At 43.0% G+C, this 15,741-nt stretch overlaps 1 protein-coding gene across 2 annotated transcripts in view; it reads left to right on the top strand.

Annotated features, from left to right (window-relative positions):
• VAV1 (vav guanine nucleotide exchange factor 1) overlaps positions 1 to 13,447 on the top strand; it is a 59,700-nt gene extending 46,253 nt beyond the window's left edge. Inside the window, exons 22-27 of one of the 2 annotated variants that reach the window (XM_058537985.1) lie at positions 1,422 to 1,453; positions 5,628 to 5,744; positions 7,031 to 7,118; positions 9,053 to 9,167; positions 10,512 to 10,660; positions 13,141 to 13,447. In XM_058537985.1, coding sequence (XP_058393968.1) covers positions 1,422 to 1,453; positions 5,628 to 5,744; positions 7,031 to 7,118; positions 9,053 to 9,167; positions 10,512 to 10,660; positions 13,141 to 13,194 — 555 coding nt within the window. In that variant the 3' untranslated portion in view covers positions 13,195 to 13,447. Of the gene's footprint in view, positions 1 to 1,421; positions 1,454 to 5,627; positions 5,745 to 7,030; positions 7,119 to 9,052; positions 9,168 to 10,508; positions 10,661 to 13,140 lie in introns of both variants that reach the window. The other variant, XM_058537984.1, reaches the window with a different exon arrangement.
• Positions 13,448 to 15,741: the final 2,294 nt, after the last annotated feature.

Genomic DNA, 15,741 nt, shown 5'->3' with positions numbered 1-15,741 from the left:
TACGCTTCAGTGATATTTAGTACATTTTGCAAGGATTCCTTTTTTATGCAATGTCTAAAATAGATAAATCCATAGGAACAGAAAGCAAATTGGTAGTGTCCAGGTCCTGGGGTAGAGGGAATAGGGACTAACTGCTTACTGAGTAATGAGTGTGGGTTTTCTTTTGGGGCGATGTTTTGGAGCATTATTTTTACTTAGGGTAAAATACACATAACATAAAATTTACCCTTTTAACCATTTTTAAATGTACGGTTAAGTGGTACTGAGTACATTCACATGTTGTGCAACCATCATCACCATCCATCTCCAGAAACTCTTTTCATCTTGCAAAACTGAAACTCTGTACCTATGAAACACTAACTCCCCACTGCCCGCCCCCCCCACCCCCCCATGCCCCCCCCAACTCCTCAGCCCCTGCAACCACCATTCTACTTTCTGTCTCTATGAATTTGGATAATGTGGGGCTCTCCTGTAAGTGGAATCATATAGTATTTGTCCTTTTGTGTCTGGTTCATGTCACTGAGCATCATGTCCTCAAGGTTCATCCATGTTGTAGCAGGTGTCAGAATTCCCTTTCTTGTTAAGGCTGAATGATATTCCACTGTGTGTATATACCACATTGTGTTTATCCATTCACCTGTCAATGGACACTTGGGTTGCTTTCATTTTTGGCTGCTGTGAATAATGCTGCAATGAATATGGGTGTAGAAATATCTCTTTGAGTCCCTGCTTTCAACTCTTTTGGTTATATACCCAGAAGAGGAATTGCCGGGTCATATAGTAATTCTATTTTTAATTTTTTGAAAAACAGCCATCTGTTCTCCACCGCAACTGTACCATTTTACATTCCTATCAGTAAAGCACAAGGGTTCCAATTTCTCCATATCCTCACCAATACTTATTATTTTCTTTATTTTTTTTAATAACAGTACCCACCCTAATGGGTGTGAGGTAGTGGAAATGAGCACTTTTACATTTATTTAGATCAGGGATTGGCAAAATTTTTCTGTGAATAAATAGATAGTAAATATTTTCAGCTTCGCAGATCAGATATTCTCTCTTGTGACCACTCAACTCTGCCATAGTAGCACAAAAACAGCCACAGATGATCTGTAAATGCGTGGGCATGACTGTGTTCCCATAAAACTGAATTTATGGACCCTGTCATGTGAATTTCATATAACCTTTGCATGCCAGGAAATATTCTTCTTTTTATTTTTGTCATCCATTTAAAAATGTAAAAACCATTTTTAGCTTGAGGGTCCTGCTAAAACAGGTGGCTGGACAACCCCTGATTTATTCAATAGTGAACCAGTCTCTGAATGAATGAAGAATGAATGAATGAATGAAGTGCCTGGCAGTCAAGATATTGCCAAGCTGTGCTCTTTGCTCTAAGTCTCTGTCTCTGTCTCTGTCCCTAGGGTCCCCCTCAAGACCTGTCTGTTCATCTCTGGTGAGTAGAACCACCTTTCTTATTTGCAACGTGGGGCCCTTTGGGGTGGGTGCCCAGGCTGGGTATGGGAGGGGCCTCCAAACCAATCAGTTATTCAGTCTTCAAATCCTGGGCGTTGACTGCTGGGTCCAGCCCTGCATGGGGGGCTGCTAAGGAGAGAGCAGACAAAACAGAGTCCTTGACTTTGGGGGATTATGGTCTCACTGGAAGGAAAATGATGGTGGTGATGGTAATGGGAGTATCCCCTTTTTTTGAGCACCTATTGTGTATAGAGCAGTGAGGGGTGGAGGTTTACAGTGTTGCTCCTGGAGCCCACTGACCTGCAAATCCTGACTCCAATGTTGTGACCTTTGGCCAGTAACTCAACCTCTCTGTGCTTTGACTTTCCTTTCTGGAAAATAGATTACTACCTATATCTACTTCATATGGCTAATATGAAGACTTAAGTGCTTAGTCTGTGCCTGGCACATGTAAGCACTTTATTGTCTGTATTATTAGTACTGGCTGTTATGAGCACATTTCATCGATTCTAAAATGCACATTTTTTTTTTTTTTTAAGTTTTAACATCTCTGGCATTGGAATGGCTCTTACAATCAATAGAGCCTCAGTTTTCTGCCTCATTTTATGGGTGGTAATTTTTATTTCGTAATGGCCATAAAAGAACAGTGCATTTTACAGTCCTCGGCATCTTAGACTTGGTGTAATGCGGTATCGTTTTTATGGCTGTGTGTCAGCATTTTAAGGAGCACATTTAATTCTCGTAACAACCTTTTGAAGTAGGTGCTGTTCTTACTCCCTTCTTGTAAAGGAGGAAACCGAGGCTTGGAGAGGGGGACGTGATTTGTTCAATGTCACACAGTGAGGAAGGGACGGAGATGGGATTCGAACCCAAGTCTGCCTGAGTCCAAAGCCGGACTTTCCTGCCTCTTGGAAGTCATGATAACACAAGGGACAGAATTCCCAAGTGTCTACCGTGTATGAAGTGCTACAACCACATTATCGCCATTGGTCAAAAATGTCACTCTGTGGTGGGTAGTTTCACCTCCTTCTTTTCAGAAGAGGAAATTGGGGCTCAGAGTGACAAAATCAGTTCCCGAGGTCACAGAATGACAAAGTGGCAGAGCCAGGATTCAAACCGTGGTCTCTGGAGGCTGTGTTCACTGTGCCCTCTGCTGCCAGGATGTGGTCACCAGCGACCAGGGCCGGGGCTGGGGTGACAAGAGCGAGGCTCTCTCTTCAGGCACACAATTTAAGGGGCGCCAAACTCAGGCATCGAGCTCCATAATATTTTAATGCAATGTTTAAAAAAATCAATCAAAAGCAAGGCAAAAAAAAAAAAAATCCGTGGTGAGCAAGATGTCAAAGTTGTAGATAATGACAGGAAATCACAGGGCTGGAAGGAGGAAAAGGTGAATCAGGCAAATGCCGAGTCGAATTTTGTCTTCATTTAAAACTTTGACATTTTGTTCATCATGGATGTTTCTTCACATTCATTTTTTTAAATTGAGATGAAATTCACATAACATAAAATTAGCCATTTAAAATTGCATTTATATTAATATTTACACTTATATTACATGTTTACATTTATATATCATATATAATTGTATATTATCTGAAGTTAATATGTTATTTATGTTATATATTTACATTTATAGTATATATTCATAACATATATATTCATGTTCACATTTATGTATCATATATAATTATATATTATCTGAAGTTAATATATACTATTTATGTTATATATTTACATTTATAGCAGATATTCATATTCACATTATATTATCTATGTTATATAAAGATATATATGTCTATAATTATTATCTATATTTAATTGTATTATCTATATTATCTATAGTTAGATATATATTATCTATAATTAATATATATATATTATTTTTGTTATATATTTACATTTACAGCATAAAGATATTTATATTCATATTTACATATCATCTATAATTACATATAATCTATAATTAATATAGATTATATGTTATGTATTTACATTTATAGCATAAGTATATTCATATTCACATTTATATATCACAGATAATTATATATTATCTATAATTAATATATATTATTTATGTTATATATTTATATTTATAGCATAAATATATTCATATTCACATTTATATATTATAGATAATTATATATTATCTATATCATCTATAATTATGTATTATCTATAATTAATGTATATTATGTTATGCATTTACATTTATAGCATAAATATATTCATATTCACATTTATATGTTATAGATAATTATATATTATCTATAATTATATATTATCTATAATTAATGTATATTATGTTATGCATTTACATTTATAGCATAAATATATTCATATTCACATTTATGTATTATAGATAATTATATATTATCTATATTATATATTATCCATGTTATATGTTTACATTTATAGCATAAATATATTCATATTCACATTTATAGATCATCTATAATTATGTATTATCTATAATTAATGTATATTATTTATGTTATGTGTTTACATTTATAGCATAAATATATTCATAGTCACATCTACATTCAATGACATTTAGTACATTCATGATGCTGTGCAAGCACCACCTCTGTCTAGCTCCAGAACATTCCATCATCCCCAAAGGAGACCCCGTCCTCATCAGCAGTCACTCCCCATCCCCCTCCCCTAGACCCTGGCAACTACTAACCTGCTTCCTGTCTCTGGATCTGCCTGTTCTGGACATTTCATATGAGTGGAATCACACAACATGTGACCTTTAGTGACCAACTTATTTCACTCGGCATCGTATTTTCAACGTCCATCCACATTGTAGCACATATCAGTGCTTCATTCATATTTGTGGCTGTTTTTCCTGCCATGTGGATTTTTAAAAATATTGCATTAAAAGACTGTTTATTTTATTTGTTATTATTTATCTTGGTGACTGAGTGTGTTGGCTCCCCCTTTAAATTTTGTACCTGAGGCTAGTGCCTTACATTTCTCACCCTCTGTTCTGGTGACCACAGAGGTGGGCAAACAGTGGGCACTCAGTAAATGCCTGTTCAGGAATGCCAAATTCCAGAGTAAAAGAAAAAAAGGAAAACAACTGCCTTTCTCTACTCACACTCTCAACACTTCTGAAACCAAATGTATGTTCTTTTCCCCACAACAAACAATTCTGCAATTCTCCGACACCCTCTGGCTGTCCTAAAATTCAATTCAATGCTGACACGGGCTACCTGGCGTTCGTGTCAGATCTCACAGGTTAAGGGCTCAGTCCTGCAAGACTGCCCTCTCTTCAGATGCCGGTCTCGAGTCCAGGTCTCTGGTACTTCTGACCGACTGGCTATAAAAACGGGGCTCCCACAACCCCCTCCTCGGGTTCGATAATTTGCTAACGCAAACTCACAGAACTCAGAGAAACATTTTACTTAATAGATTACCAGTTTGCTAGAAAAGGATACAGCTCAGGGACAGCCAGAGGGAAGAGATGTGTAGGGCAGAGTATGGGGAAGGGGCCGGGAGCCTCCCTGCCCTCTCCAGACATGCCCTCCTCCTGGCACCTCCACGTGTTCACCAACCCAGAAGCTCTCCAGACCCCCGAGGTTAGGGTTTTTAAATAGAGGCATCATTACATAGACGTGATTGATTAAATCATTGGCCATTAGTGATTCACTCAACCTCCCTGGAGGTGGAGAAGATGGGGCAGAAAGTTTCAACCCTCTAATCGCGTGGTTGGTTCTTCCTCTGGCCACCGCCCCCCATCCTGAGGCTGTCTAGGAGCCCCCAGCCCCCAATCATCTCGTTAGCACACAAAAAGACACTTATCTCTTCAGAGATTCCAAAGGTTTTAGGAGCCATGTGCCAGGAGCCAGGGGCAGAGACCAGATATATATTTCTTGTTGTGTCACACAAAGACACAGCCAGACCCAAAAGACTGAGTTCTCTCCTTCAATCCATGTGTCAAACGTCGGGTGTGACTTACAGAAGTCTGATGGTCACTGCCCATTTCGGGACTCTGGCCACTGCCTCCTCGAGGCTTATGTTGGTGTTTAAGCCTGTTGGACGCAGGCTATCATCAACTTAAGAAATCACAGGGGGCGGCCTCCATATAGCAACATGAGAGCCCAGGCATGGGGGCTGTGCAGACCTCTGTCCTTGGTGTGTCTTGGCAGGTACGCTGGCCCCATGGAGCGTGCGGGGGCAGAGAGCATCCTCACCAACCGCTCGGATGGGACGTTCTTGGTGCGGCAGAGGGTGAAGGACGCGGCAGAGTTTGCCATCAGCATTAAGTAACTCCTCCCTCCCTGACCCATCTCCCCTGGGACCTGGGCGCTGCAGGTGCCTGGGAGGAAGGGACTGTAGTCACGACAGCCACCCTTTATTTAGCCTCTGTGGGTCCTGAGTGTTTTTAAATCTTTTTAATTTCTTTTAATTGACTGACAAGAAAGAGAGATGACTCCTAGGGAGCCCCAAAAGGCTTCTGGAATACTCTAGAAAGAGGCAGAAATGCAATCTGAACCCAAGTCTTGCAGACCCTGGCTCTGCTGTGTGCAGCTTCTCTCTCATGGTGACCCATTTCCTCGTGGATTTTATAATTTTGTCTTGTGGTCTTAAGTGAGGCTTTCCCTGTGGGACTCTTTTGCTGCCTGCGTCTCCAGAGATTTTGCATTTACTTCTGTGGGCATCACCAACAGGTTAATTTCTTTATCAGGTTAAAAAATTTTAGGTTGATTTCTTAGTTTCTCAGACCACACGGGTGGTTTAAGTTCAAACCCCAAATCTACGTGAGGGCAGGACTGAGGCTGTAAATTCTCAAGGGTGACTTTGGGGTCTCGGACACAGACAAGCTTTCTCATCATCCCGGCTGGGCTGATGGGTGCAATTTTTCTAGCGTAACTCTTTTCCTGCAGGCGTAGCTTTTTGCCTGTCCAGCCTTATGGGAGGGGGTCTCAGTGCCAACTCTCCACCCTACATAGACCCCGTAACTCGTCTCCTCTTTCTACATGATCATCAAGCAGGGCAAAGCTCCTTGGTTACTAATATCAGCAAGGGTTGAAATTGATGCTTACTGTTCGATTTTTAGTTCCATCCTCGTTTTTGGCCTCTGGGAATTTCCCTTATCTTTTTGAGAGCTCAGCATTCCCCCCCCCCCAGCATTTCTAGGGGTTTTCTGTAGTAGATTTTTTAAATCTAGTTTTACATATTTGCAGAAGTGAATATCCTTCTCATGTCCCCGCTGGTCTGTGGTCCGCCATATTGATGGAAATGGAGATCTCGTCCTCTCTATTCCAGAACATGGCTTTCTTTACGAGGTCTTTTTGACTTCTCAACAAACTTGTGAGTCAGGGAAGATGATTCCTATTATAGAGGAAGAAATGAAGGCTTAGAGCAGCAAAGGCCCCAGGGAAGGGATCCTTTTGGGACAGCAGGAGGGAGCTTCAGTCTTTGGGCTCCAGTGGTGGCCTCCTCCAGGAAGTAGCCAAGATTGCTTCCTCCATGGTTAGAGGTGTGTAGCTGGGGCTGAGACTTCGCAGGGGCTCCAAGACCATCTGGTCCTCTCTCTCTCTGCTTCCAGGTATAATGTTGAGGTCAAGCATATTAAAATTATGACAGCAGAAGGACTGTACCGGATTACAGAGAAGAAGGCTTTCCGGGGGCTTACGGTAAGGGCCAATCTACCCCTAACCCTAGCCTCCCAGAATACAGACAGGACCCTCCTTGAAGCTCTATCTTGAGAGTGCCCCCCACCCCCAACACTTACCTATATTCAGAGCAGCCCCTCCAAGGGCACTAGGGAGCAATTGGCCTTAAACTCATTCTCTTAATGACTAACAATGAGAATATTAATAATAAATAATAGCAATGAGCATTTATGGAGCACTTATTGAGTGATGGACATGTTATAGATAGGGCTTCAGTTAATCCCCTCAATTCACTCCCTTAGTTCCCATTTCACAGATGGGTAAAACTGAGGTTTAATCCTCATCTGGCGTCACAGAATTGCAGAGCCCCTATATCTATCAGACTTCCAGACTCAGCTTTGTCTAATTTGCTTATTGACCATTTCACTGAGAATTCAAATGCCTTTCAATTGTTTTTGCTTCTTTTTGGTGCCCTGTAATTTTGGGCTTTTAGACATTTTAACCCCATTGCACTGAATCACATAAATCTTACCCATGGTCTATGGATTCTTGAATTCTCTGAAAGAAAATCCAGTATCTTGTACATATCTGCATTTTTTGGGGGGGAAGGATGTCTCAGATTGCACTTGATCATCAAAGGGATCCTTGACTCCCCAGAACGTTAGGGACTGTTAATTTATTCCACAAATCTTTTCTTCCCCCCAAACTTGTTATTTTGAAAAATGTTCCCTCCATTTTGTATTTCTGAAAAATTTCGGAGAAGTTATGGAATTGTGTAATGAACATCTGTAAACCTTTCACCTAGTTTGTTAATTGTTAATATTCTGCCTGTTTTGCTTTCTCTCTCTCTCTCTCCACACACACTCACACATCTATTCTGTACTATTTAAGACTAAGTCACAGGCATTGAGATCCATCAGTCGTGAATACTTTAACATGAATATCCAAAGAGCCGAGTCATTCTCACCCCTCAACACAGGATCATTATCATGCTCAGGAAGTTGAACACTGATGCAAAATTGTTATCTGATGGACAGTCCATTTCCCAAACTCCCTGATTGCCCAAATTATGTCTTTTATAGCTGTGTTTTCCCCCAGGATATAATTAAGGATCACACATTGCATTTAGTTTTATCTCTTTAGTTTATAATAGTTCCCCAGTCTTTTATTTATTTTTTTGGTCTTTCACGATATTGGCAATTTTGGAGGCTAGAACTCCAAAACACAAGATATTTTATTTTGAAGAATGTTTCTTAATTTTGACCTGATTGTTTCCCCACTATTAGAATCAGCTTGAGCATTTGTGGAAGAAATATTCATACGTGCGACAAATCTGGAAGTTGAATGCAGATCAGTCTGTAATAATACAGAAGCCAGCTCTTAGCTGCTGCACTCTATTGCCCCCTCCTCTGGGGCTGAATTCCGGATCTTCCCTTTTCCAGCTGTGGGACCCTGGATGAGGAACTTGACACCTCTGTGACTCAGTTTCTCCATTTAGAAAATAGGAGAATCATGACTGTATTCACCTCTCAGTGTTATTAGGAGATTTTGGTAACGTGTGATTGCATACTGGCCAGCACATAGTAGGTGCTTTAGAAACAGCATCTATTATTATTAAAATTAATTGTAAAAATAAGGCTCTTGACACCCACAGGGGGTCGATTTTGGTGAGCTGGTCGTCAGGCAAGTTGGTAAATGTATCATAAAGTGAATTGGCTACTAGGAAAACTGGCTTTAGGCGATGTGATCTCTTCCCCATAAAATGGTCCTGGCTGCCCAGGAAGGGAATGAGCTCCCCATCATGGGGAATATTCAAGGAGTCACTTGTTAGGGAGGACAGAAGGGGGCCTGCCTCACATGAAGAGTTGGATGTGGCTCCTTCTAGCTCCTTCCAGCTCTGCCCCATCGTGGGCTGGCCCCCTGGGATAGCATCTGTCCCACTGTCCTTCTTCTAGGAGCTGGTGGAGTTTTACCAGCAGAATTCCCTAAAAGATTGTTTCAAGTCGCTGGACACCACCCTGCAGTTCCCCTTCAAGGAGCCGGAGAGGCGAGCCATTAGCAAACCACCAGGTAGGAGGTCTCGGGCTGGGGGCCTGCAGCCCCAGCTCCTTTTCATTGTGGAGGGAAAGTTTGGGGGTGCCATGGACGTTCCTCCCAGTGGGTATGCAGAGGTCATATCTGTGAAACAGAGAACTCCTTCCCACCCCTGTCTGTCCCTTTGTTCTTGAGTGGTTTGTATATTCATTTGCTTGGATGGAAGATGGAACAGGGGTTACTTTTGTATTTGGGAAGATGAGGACACTGGGAACAGAAGGGTCCTCTCCTGCACCTTTTAAACCTATATTTTTGTATCAATATCAAGGATTAATTATTATCTATAACCTTGTCCTACAAAAGGCAAGACCTTTAGCTCACTTTTACTTCCCTTTTCCTTTGCATCGCTTACCCACCAGGCTTGTTGAAATTATCTGGAATGTAGGCTACAGTTTGCTATGAATTAAAACAGTTATAACATATTTTAGGAATCCTTTCTTAACAATTGCATTTAACTTTGCAAATATCGTATCAAGAATTGTTTAGACTCCATCTATATTTCTTGTTTTCCATGTTTTTCTTTATTTTTAAAATTCCTTATTGCGATTCAAATTTCATTTTGCTGGAGTACATTCTGGAGAACGTTTTTCAGAAAAGTCATACAGGTGGGATAGTGTCTGAATTCTTATGTGTCCAAAACTTTTTAAAAGAAGGATTTAAAAATTATTGTTAAAATGGCATATTTTTGAAAAAGCAACACCAATATAATATCAGGACTCCAAGACAAAAAAATTGGCCCTATTCTCATCACCCAAATGAATAAATGTTTCTTTCTGTCTGTACATTGCTTATTTGTCCTGGTGGCTATATGGGCGTTCAATCTTGGCATATTTGCAGAAATACTACAAATTAATTTTATATTCTACAATGTTGCTATGAAATGTGCTATGTACTGTGCTACAATGTACTATGAAATGTTTTTTTGTATCTTTTTTTCTCTTACTTATTTTTCCCCGTTCCCTCTCTTCTTTCACCCTTGGTCCTCCTTAAGTAATTAATCTTAACAGGCTAGAATGAAATTTTCCACGTCTTTCCTTTTTTCCTTTCATTATAAATATGGACAAAACATTTAAAAATTTATAAATGCTATTATTTTCTAAATTTGGATGCTGACTGAGCTGGAATGATGATTCCAGGAGTACAAGGGTGTCCCCACCAGAACACAGAGCACCCGACGCTCTGCACAAAGAAGCACTGAGGGACCCTTCATTCTGGTGTTACCCTCCTGAGAGCATTGCCCTCCCCCATCACTCTCCCCAGTTGGTGGGCTGGTATCTGCTGTAGGTCCTTTTCCCACCTCTGCTCTTCTCTACGCAGCAGGAAGCACCAAGTATTTTGGCACCGCCAAAGCCCGCTATGACTTCTGTGCCCGGGACCGATCGGAGCTGTCCCTCAAGGAGGGTGACATCATCAAAATCCTTAATAAGAAGGGGCAACAAGGCTGGTGGCGAGGGGAGATCTATGGCCGGGTGAGTTTGTGGGGAGGTTGGCAGCCCGGGGAAAGGGGCTTGGGGTGACCTTGCCATGGTGGAGCTACCCTGGAATTGTGGAACGGAGAAGGCAGGGAGCGGCTCACGTGGAGGTCTTCCCTGGTCAGAGGGGAGGAAAGGACATTTCGTTTCGTAGATATTTCATTCATTTATGCAACCTGCATTTATTTATCGATCACCTACTATGCGCTGGGCATTCTGATGGGTGCCAAGGAGTCAGAAATGAGCGCAGTACAATCACTGCCTTTGTGAAACTCATAGTCTAGTGACGAGGATAGACCTGTAACCAAGCAGTTACGATGTTGCGTGACCAAGATTGAGATGGGGAATCATGGGGCAGCATGGGAACCCCGAGGGAACCCCTGACTTGGCGCTGAGAGCAAGTCAGGGCGACTTCTGAGAGGCAAAGTTGATTGCTGAGGGATGAGTAAAGTTAGCCAGGTTAAAAGGTTCATGGGAGGGTGAGAGGAAGTATTCCAGGCAGAAAGTCCAGCATGTACAAAGGCCCTGGGGTGAGAGAATGATTGACGTGTTTGGGAAACACAAAGGCAGGGATTTGAGTCTATCTTGTTCACTGCAGTATCACCAGTGCCTAGAACAGTGCCTGGCACATAGTAGGTACTCAATAATTATTGAACGCATGAAGAGGCAGAACTGGGACTAACCACTTTTGCATTGTCTGCTCTTTTGCCTGCCTGAATTCAGGCTGTCAAGAAGGGACCTCAAGTTTCCTCAAAAAAGTTTGTTTCTGCCTGGTTCTTCTTATTGTTTTTTTTTTTTTTTTTGCTGAGGAAGATTGGCCCTGGGCTGACATCCGTGCCCATCTTCCTCTGCTTTATATGGGACGCCGCCACAGCATGGCTTGACAAGTGGTGCGTCGGTCCATGCCCAGGATCCGAACCTGTGAATGCCGGGCCACCAAAGCGGAGCACACGAACTTAACCACTACTCCAACAGGCCGGCCCCTGCCTGGTTCTTATTTTTGTCTCACAAAGGCAGAGAGTCTTCTTTTTTTTTTTTATAATTTTTTAAATTTATTTATTTTTCCCCCCCAAAGCCCCAGTAGATAGTTGTATGTAATAGCTGCACATCCTTCTACTTGCTGTATGTGGGACGCGGCCTCAGCATGGCGGGAGAAGCAGTGCGTCGGTGCGCGCCCGGGATCCGAACCCAGGCCGCCAGCAGCGGAGCGTGCGCACTTAACCGCTAAGCCACGGGGCCGGCCCGAGAGTCTTCTTTATTTCATCTGCTGATGAATTCCTAGCCTCTAAATATTGCCTTGCTTGTACTGGTTTCTCAAAAATGTTGAGTGAAGACAAGGACACTGGTTAGGAGATTACTATCTACTAGGGGGAAACATATGTGAAAAAATGACCTGAATAATTGCTTAGGTGAACAATTTTGTTAAGAACCATGGAGGGTAAGTTTAGTGTGCAGTGGAGGACAATTAGGGTTTGAGAGAGCCTTTTGGGGTGTTTAGGAAGGGCTGAGCTGTAATGGATTCATCCATCCATCCATCATTTCATCCTTCCTTCCTTCCTTCCATCATCCATCCATCATCCATCCATCCATCATTCCATCCATCCATCATCCATCCATCCATCCATCCATCCATCATTCCATCCATCCATCATCCATCCATCCATCCATCCATCCATCATCCATCCATCCATCATTCCATCCATCATTCCATCCATCCATCATCCATCCATCCATCCATCCATCATCCATCCATCCATCATTCCATCCATCCATCATCCATCCATCCATCCATCCATCCATCCATCCATCCATCCATCATTCCATCCATCCATCCATCCATCATTCCATCCATCCATCCATCCATCCATCCATCCATGCATCCATTCATCCATCCATCCACCCATCCACTTATCTATCTATCTATATCTATATCTGTATCTGTATCTATATCTATATCTATATCTGTATCTATATCTATATCTATCTATCTATCCATCCATCCATCCAACTAATATTTATTAAGTATCTGCTATGTTCCAGGAACTATTCTAGGCTCTTGGGACTCAATGATGAATAAGACAGACAAAAATCCCTGCCCTGTGGCGCTCACATTGTAGTGAGGGGAGGGGGAACAGACAACAAGGCCATAAATAAATAATATGTATAACCAATTAGATGCTGATAAGTACTATGGAGAAATATAAAGCAGGAAAAAGAGCTGAGGAGTGTTGGGGTGGGCGGGGTTTGCAGTTTTAAATAGGATGGTTAGGAAGTCCTTACTCATAAGGTGACACGTGAGTAGAGAAATGTAGGAGGTAGGGGGGTCAGCTGTGTGTACATGTGGGGTATGTACTTTCTGGGGTAGAAGGTATGGCAGGTGCAAAGGCCCTGAGGCGGGAGGGAACCTGCCTGGTGCGTCGAGGAAAAGCAAGAGAACAGGCAGAGGCTGCCCTGAGTACTTCCTTGTCTCTTTCCAGGTTGGCTGGTTCCCCTCCAACTACGTGGAAGAAGATTATTCTGAATACTGCTGAGGTTTGGCACACTGGCAGAGAGATGAGCAACTCCAGCCTCTGAGCCCAGGATGAGCAGGCAGCTGGACCAGGGGCTGTGACAGGTCCTGGCAGGCTGAGAATCTGGGATGGACTGCGGAGGGCCAGCGTCCAGCTGGCAGGGCTCCTGGACTGATGTCCTGTCATGGTTAATTTATAACACACTGATTTCCTCTTGGGTCCCCTCGAGAAGGCGGGGCTCAAGGCAACTGCTTTTAATAAAATGATGAATGGAGGCGCTGGTGTCGTTCAGGAGGACCTGGAAGGGGAAAGATGTGGAAAGGCACTGGGGCACCGACAAAAGCCCTTTTTCCAATCCCTGCCTTCCAGCTTTATCACTTTTCTCTGCCGTTTAAAATAAGACCTGAAGAAGGAAATGAGACCCCTTGTAGCAGGAAAGAATTTTACACTCACAGATTCCAGATCACAAAAACATAACTCGCATTTGTTTTTTTCTATAATAGAACTTAATTACAATTTGGAACTCTTCCAATTCTGCTAAGTGGTAGAAACATCATCTCAGTTAAGTCTGGGTCTTCTTAGTCAATTCTCCCCAAGATCATCTTTAAATTCCAGGGGATTTGGCATTGGAGTATTGGGGAGACCACTGGTACTTGGTGGTTATCTTCTATCCCACTGCCACCTGCTGAGATGTCATTGTTTCTGCTTTACCTTTGGTTCCTCTGTGTCTTCCACATCCCTCTTGGCACATGCAGGACATCTGGCTGTTTCCCCTTAAATGCTGGGTGGCGTGACTGTACAGCCTGGTTTACCCAGGAGTCCTGGCTATTGTCCTGGTGTAGTGGTTAATCATGATTCTTTTCATTCTCCAAAGCATCCTGGTTTGATTGATACATTGTATGGCTACTGTCTTAGCTTGGGCTTCTCCAGAGGCAGAGCCTGAGACAAGGATTTGGGCGTGCAAAGTGTGTCTGGGAGGTGATCTCAGGAAGCAGCCAGAAAGGAGTGGAGAAGAGAGATGGGAAAGGGAAGGAATCAATACAGGGAGTATTGATGAATGAGTGACAGCTGTGGGCAATGGGGGGCTCATTCTTGTTGGGCACCCCTGAAAGTCAGTGTAGAACATGCTTGGTGTTGAGGGGCAAGGGAGCTGGGGTATTTATCCACCAACATCCATCCATCATAGCTCGAGGGCTGCTTGTATGTAGGTGGTTCATGCTCTGGTGGCCACAGAACCACAGACATTTTTGGAGCCAATGAACTGTATGGGTATTGGCTGTGCTGGGGACCTATGAGTGGGGCACCAACGGGGTCTGCTGCACTCTCCCTAGTACAGAGAAACTGCATGCACACGCTTTTACAGCCATCTCTACTCAATGGATGGCTGCTATATGCAGGGTATGGGGAAACGCTGTAGAACTTGCTATATCCTGGGATCTGGGGGCTCCCGGGAACCTTTTATTTCTCATATCACCCTGAAGCCATCTAGGCTGGGGGTGGGCAGGTAGGATACATGGATGCATCTCTGAATTTAACTGTATTTTTTCCCACCCAACTCTTCCTTTCTGCATTGGGGAACCATGATCTATTTTGTTGCAAGAGAAGTTGACTCAGCCTGATAAATGCTCTTCTACATATATGGCCAGACTTTTTTTTTTTTTTCCACTAAGACTTTATATTGTGGCAAAATACACATAACATAAAATTTACCCTCCTAACCAGTTTTACAAGTACAGATCAGGAGTGTGACATTTGAAAGTACAGATCAGTGTGACATCAGTAGTGTGTCACACTGTTGTGCAACCAGTCTCTAGAATTTTTCATTTTGCAAAACGGAAACCCTGTCCCCATTAAGCAACAACTCCCCATTCCCCCCTCCCCCCACCCCGGCCCCTGACAACCACTCTGGCCAGACTTTCATCTGGAGTCCTTCAGGGCTTAGATTTTTGAGGCTCAAAAGCCAATATTCAGAATCTCTAAATAAGCTTTTGAAGTTCAAAAGCCAGGAAGTTGCTTCTTTGGTAAATCTCCTGCAGGCTGCGGGAATAACCATGAAGCGAAAAAACAGTAGCTCTGGGGCTGGGGAAGGGTCATGGGGTACACGTTAATTTGGGGGAAAATAGTTAATACTTCTAAATACTACCCCACCACACTAATAACGGAGGCAGCCCCCCATGCCAAGTATTCAACGTTGCCTGGTGCCGTGATAGTAAGCGCTTCATACACGTTATCTAATCGAATCTCACAACTAGTTGAGCCTCGTGGCCGAGGCTCCAAGAGGATTCTGAGGTCAGCTCCATCCCTGTAAGATTAGCTGTAACATGTTGGGAAAGTGACTTCACCTCTCTGAATCAGAGAAAGATAAGAGATCACCTGTCCGAGGGCACAGAGTTAGTTTGTCACTAAGTGCAAAGCCATCCTCTTAACCATCACTTTAGTGGCTGGTGGGGACCTTGGGATTTCCCAATTCTCTCCCCAACCCCAGGTAAGCCAGTGCCCAGACAGCACTTGTGCACACCTGGCCAGGTGCAGGATCCAGACTCCGGAATCTGGTGTGAAGTGTTTTCC

Source organism: Diceros bicornis, unplaced genomic scaffold (genome assembly GCF_020826845.1).
Source record: "Diceros bicornis minor isolate mBicDic1 unplaced genomic scaffold, mDicBic1.mat.cur scaffold_73_ctg1, whole genome shotgun sequence".
In the NCBI taxonomy this organism is placed as follows: Eukaryota; Metazoa; Chordata; class Mammalia; order Perissodactyla; family Rhinocerotidae; genus Diceros; species Diceros bicornis.
This window is presented reverse-complemented; position numbering and strand designations above follow the sequence as displayed.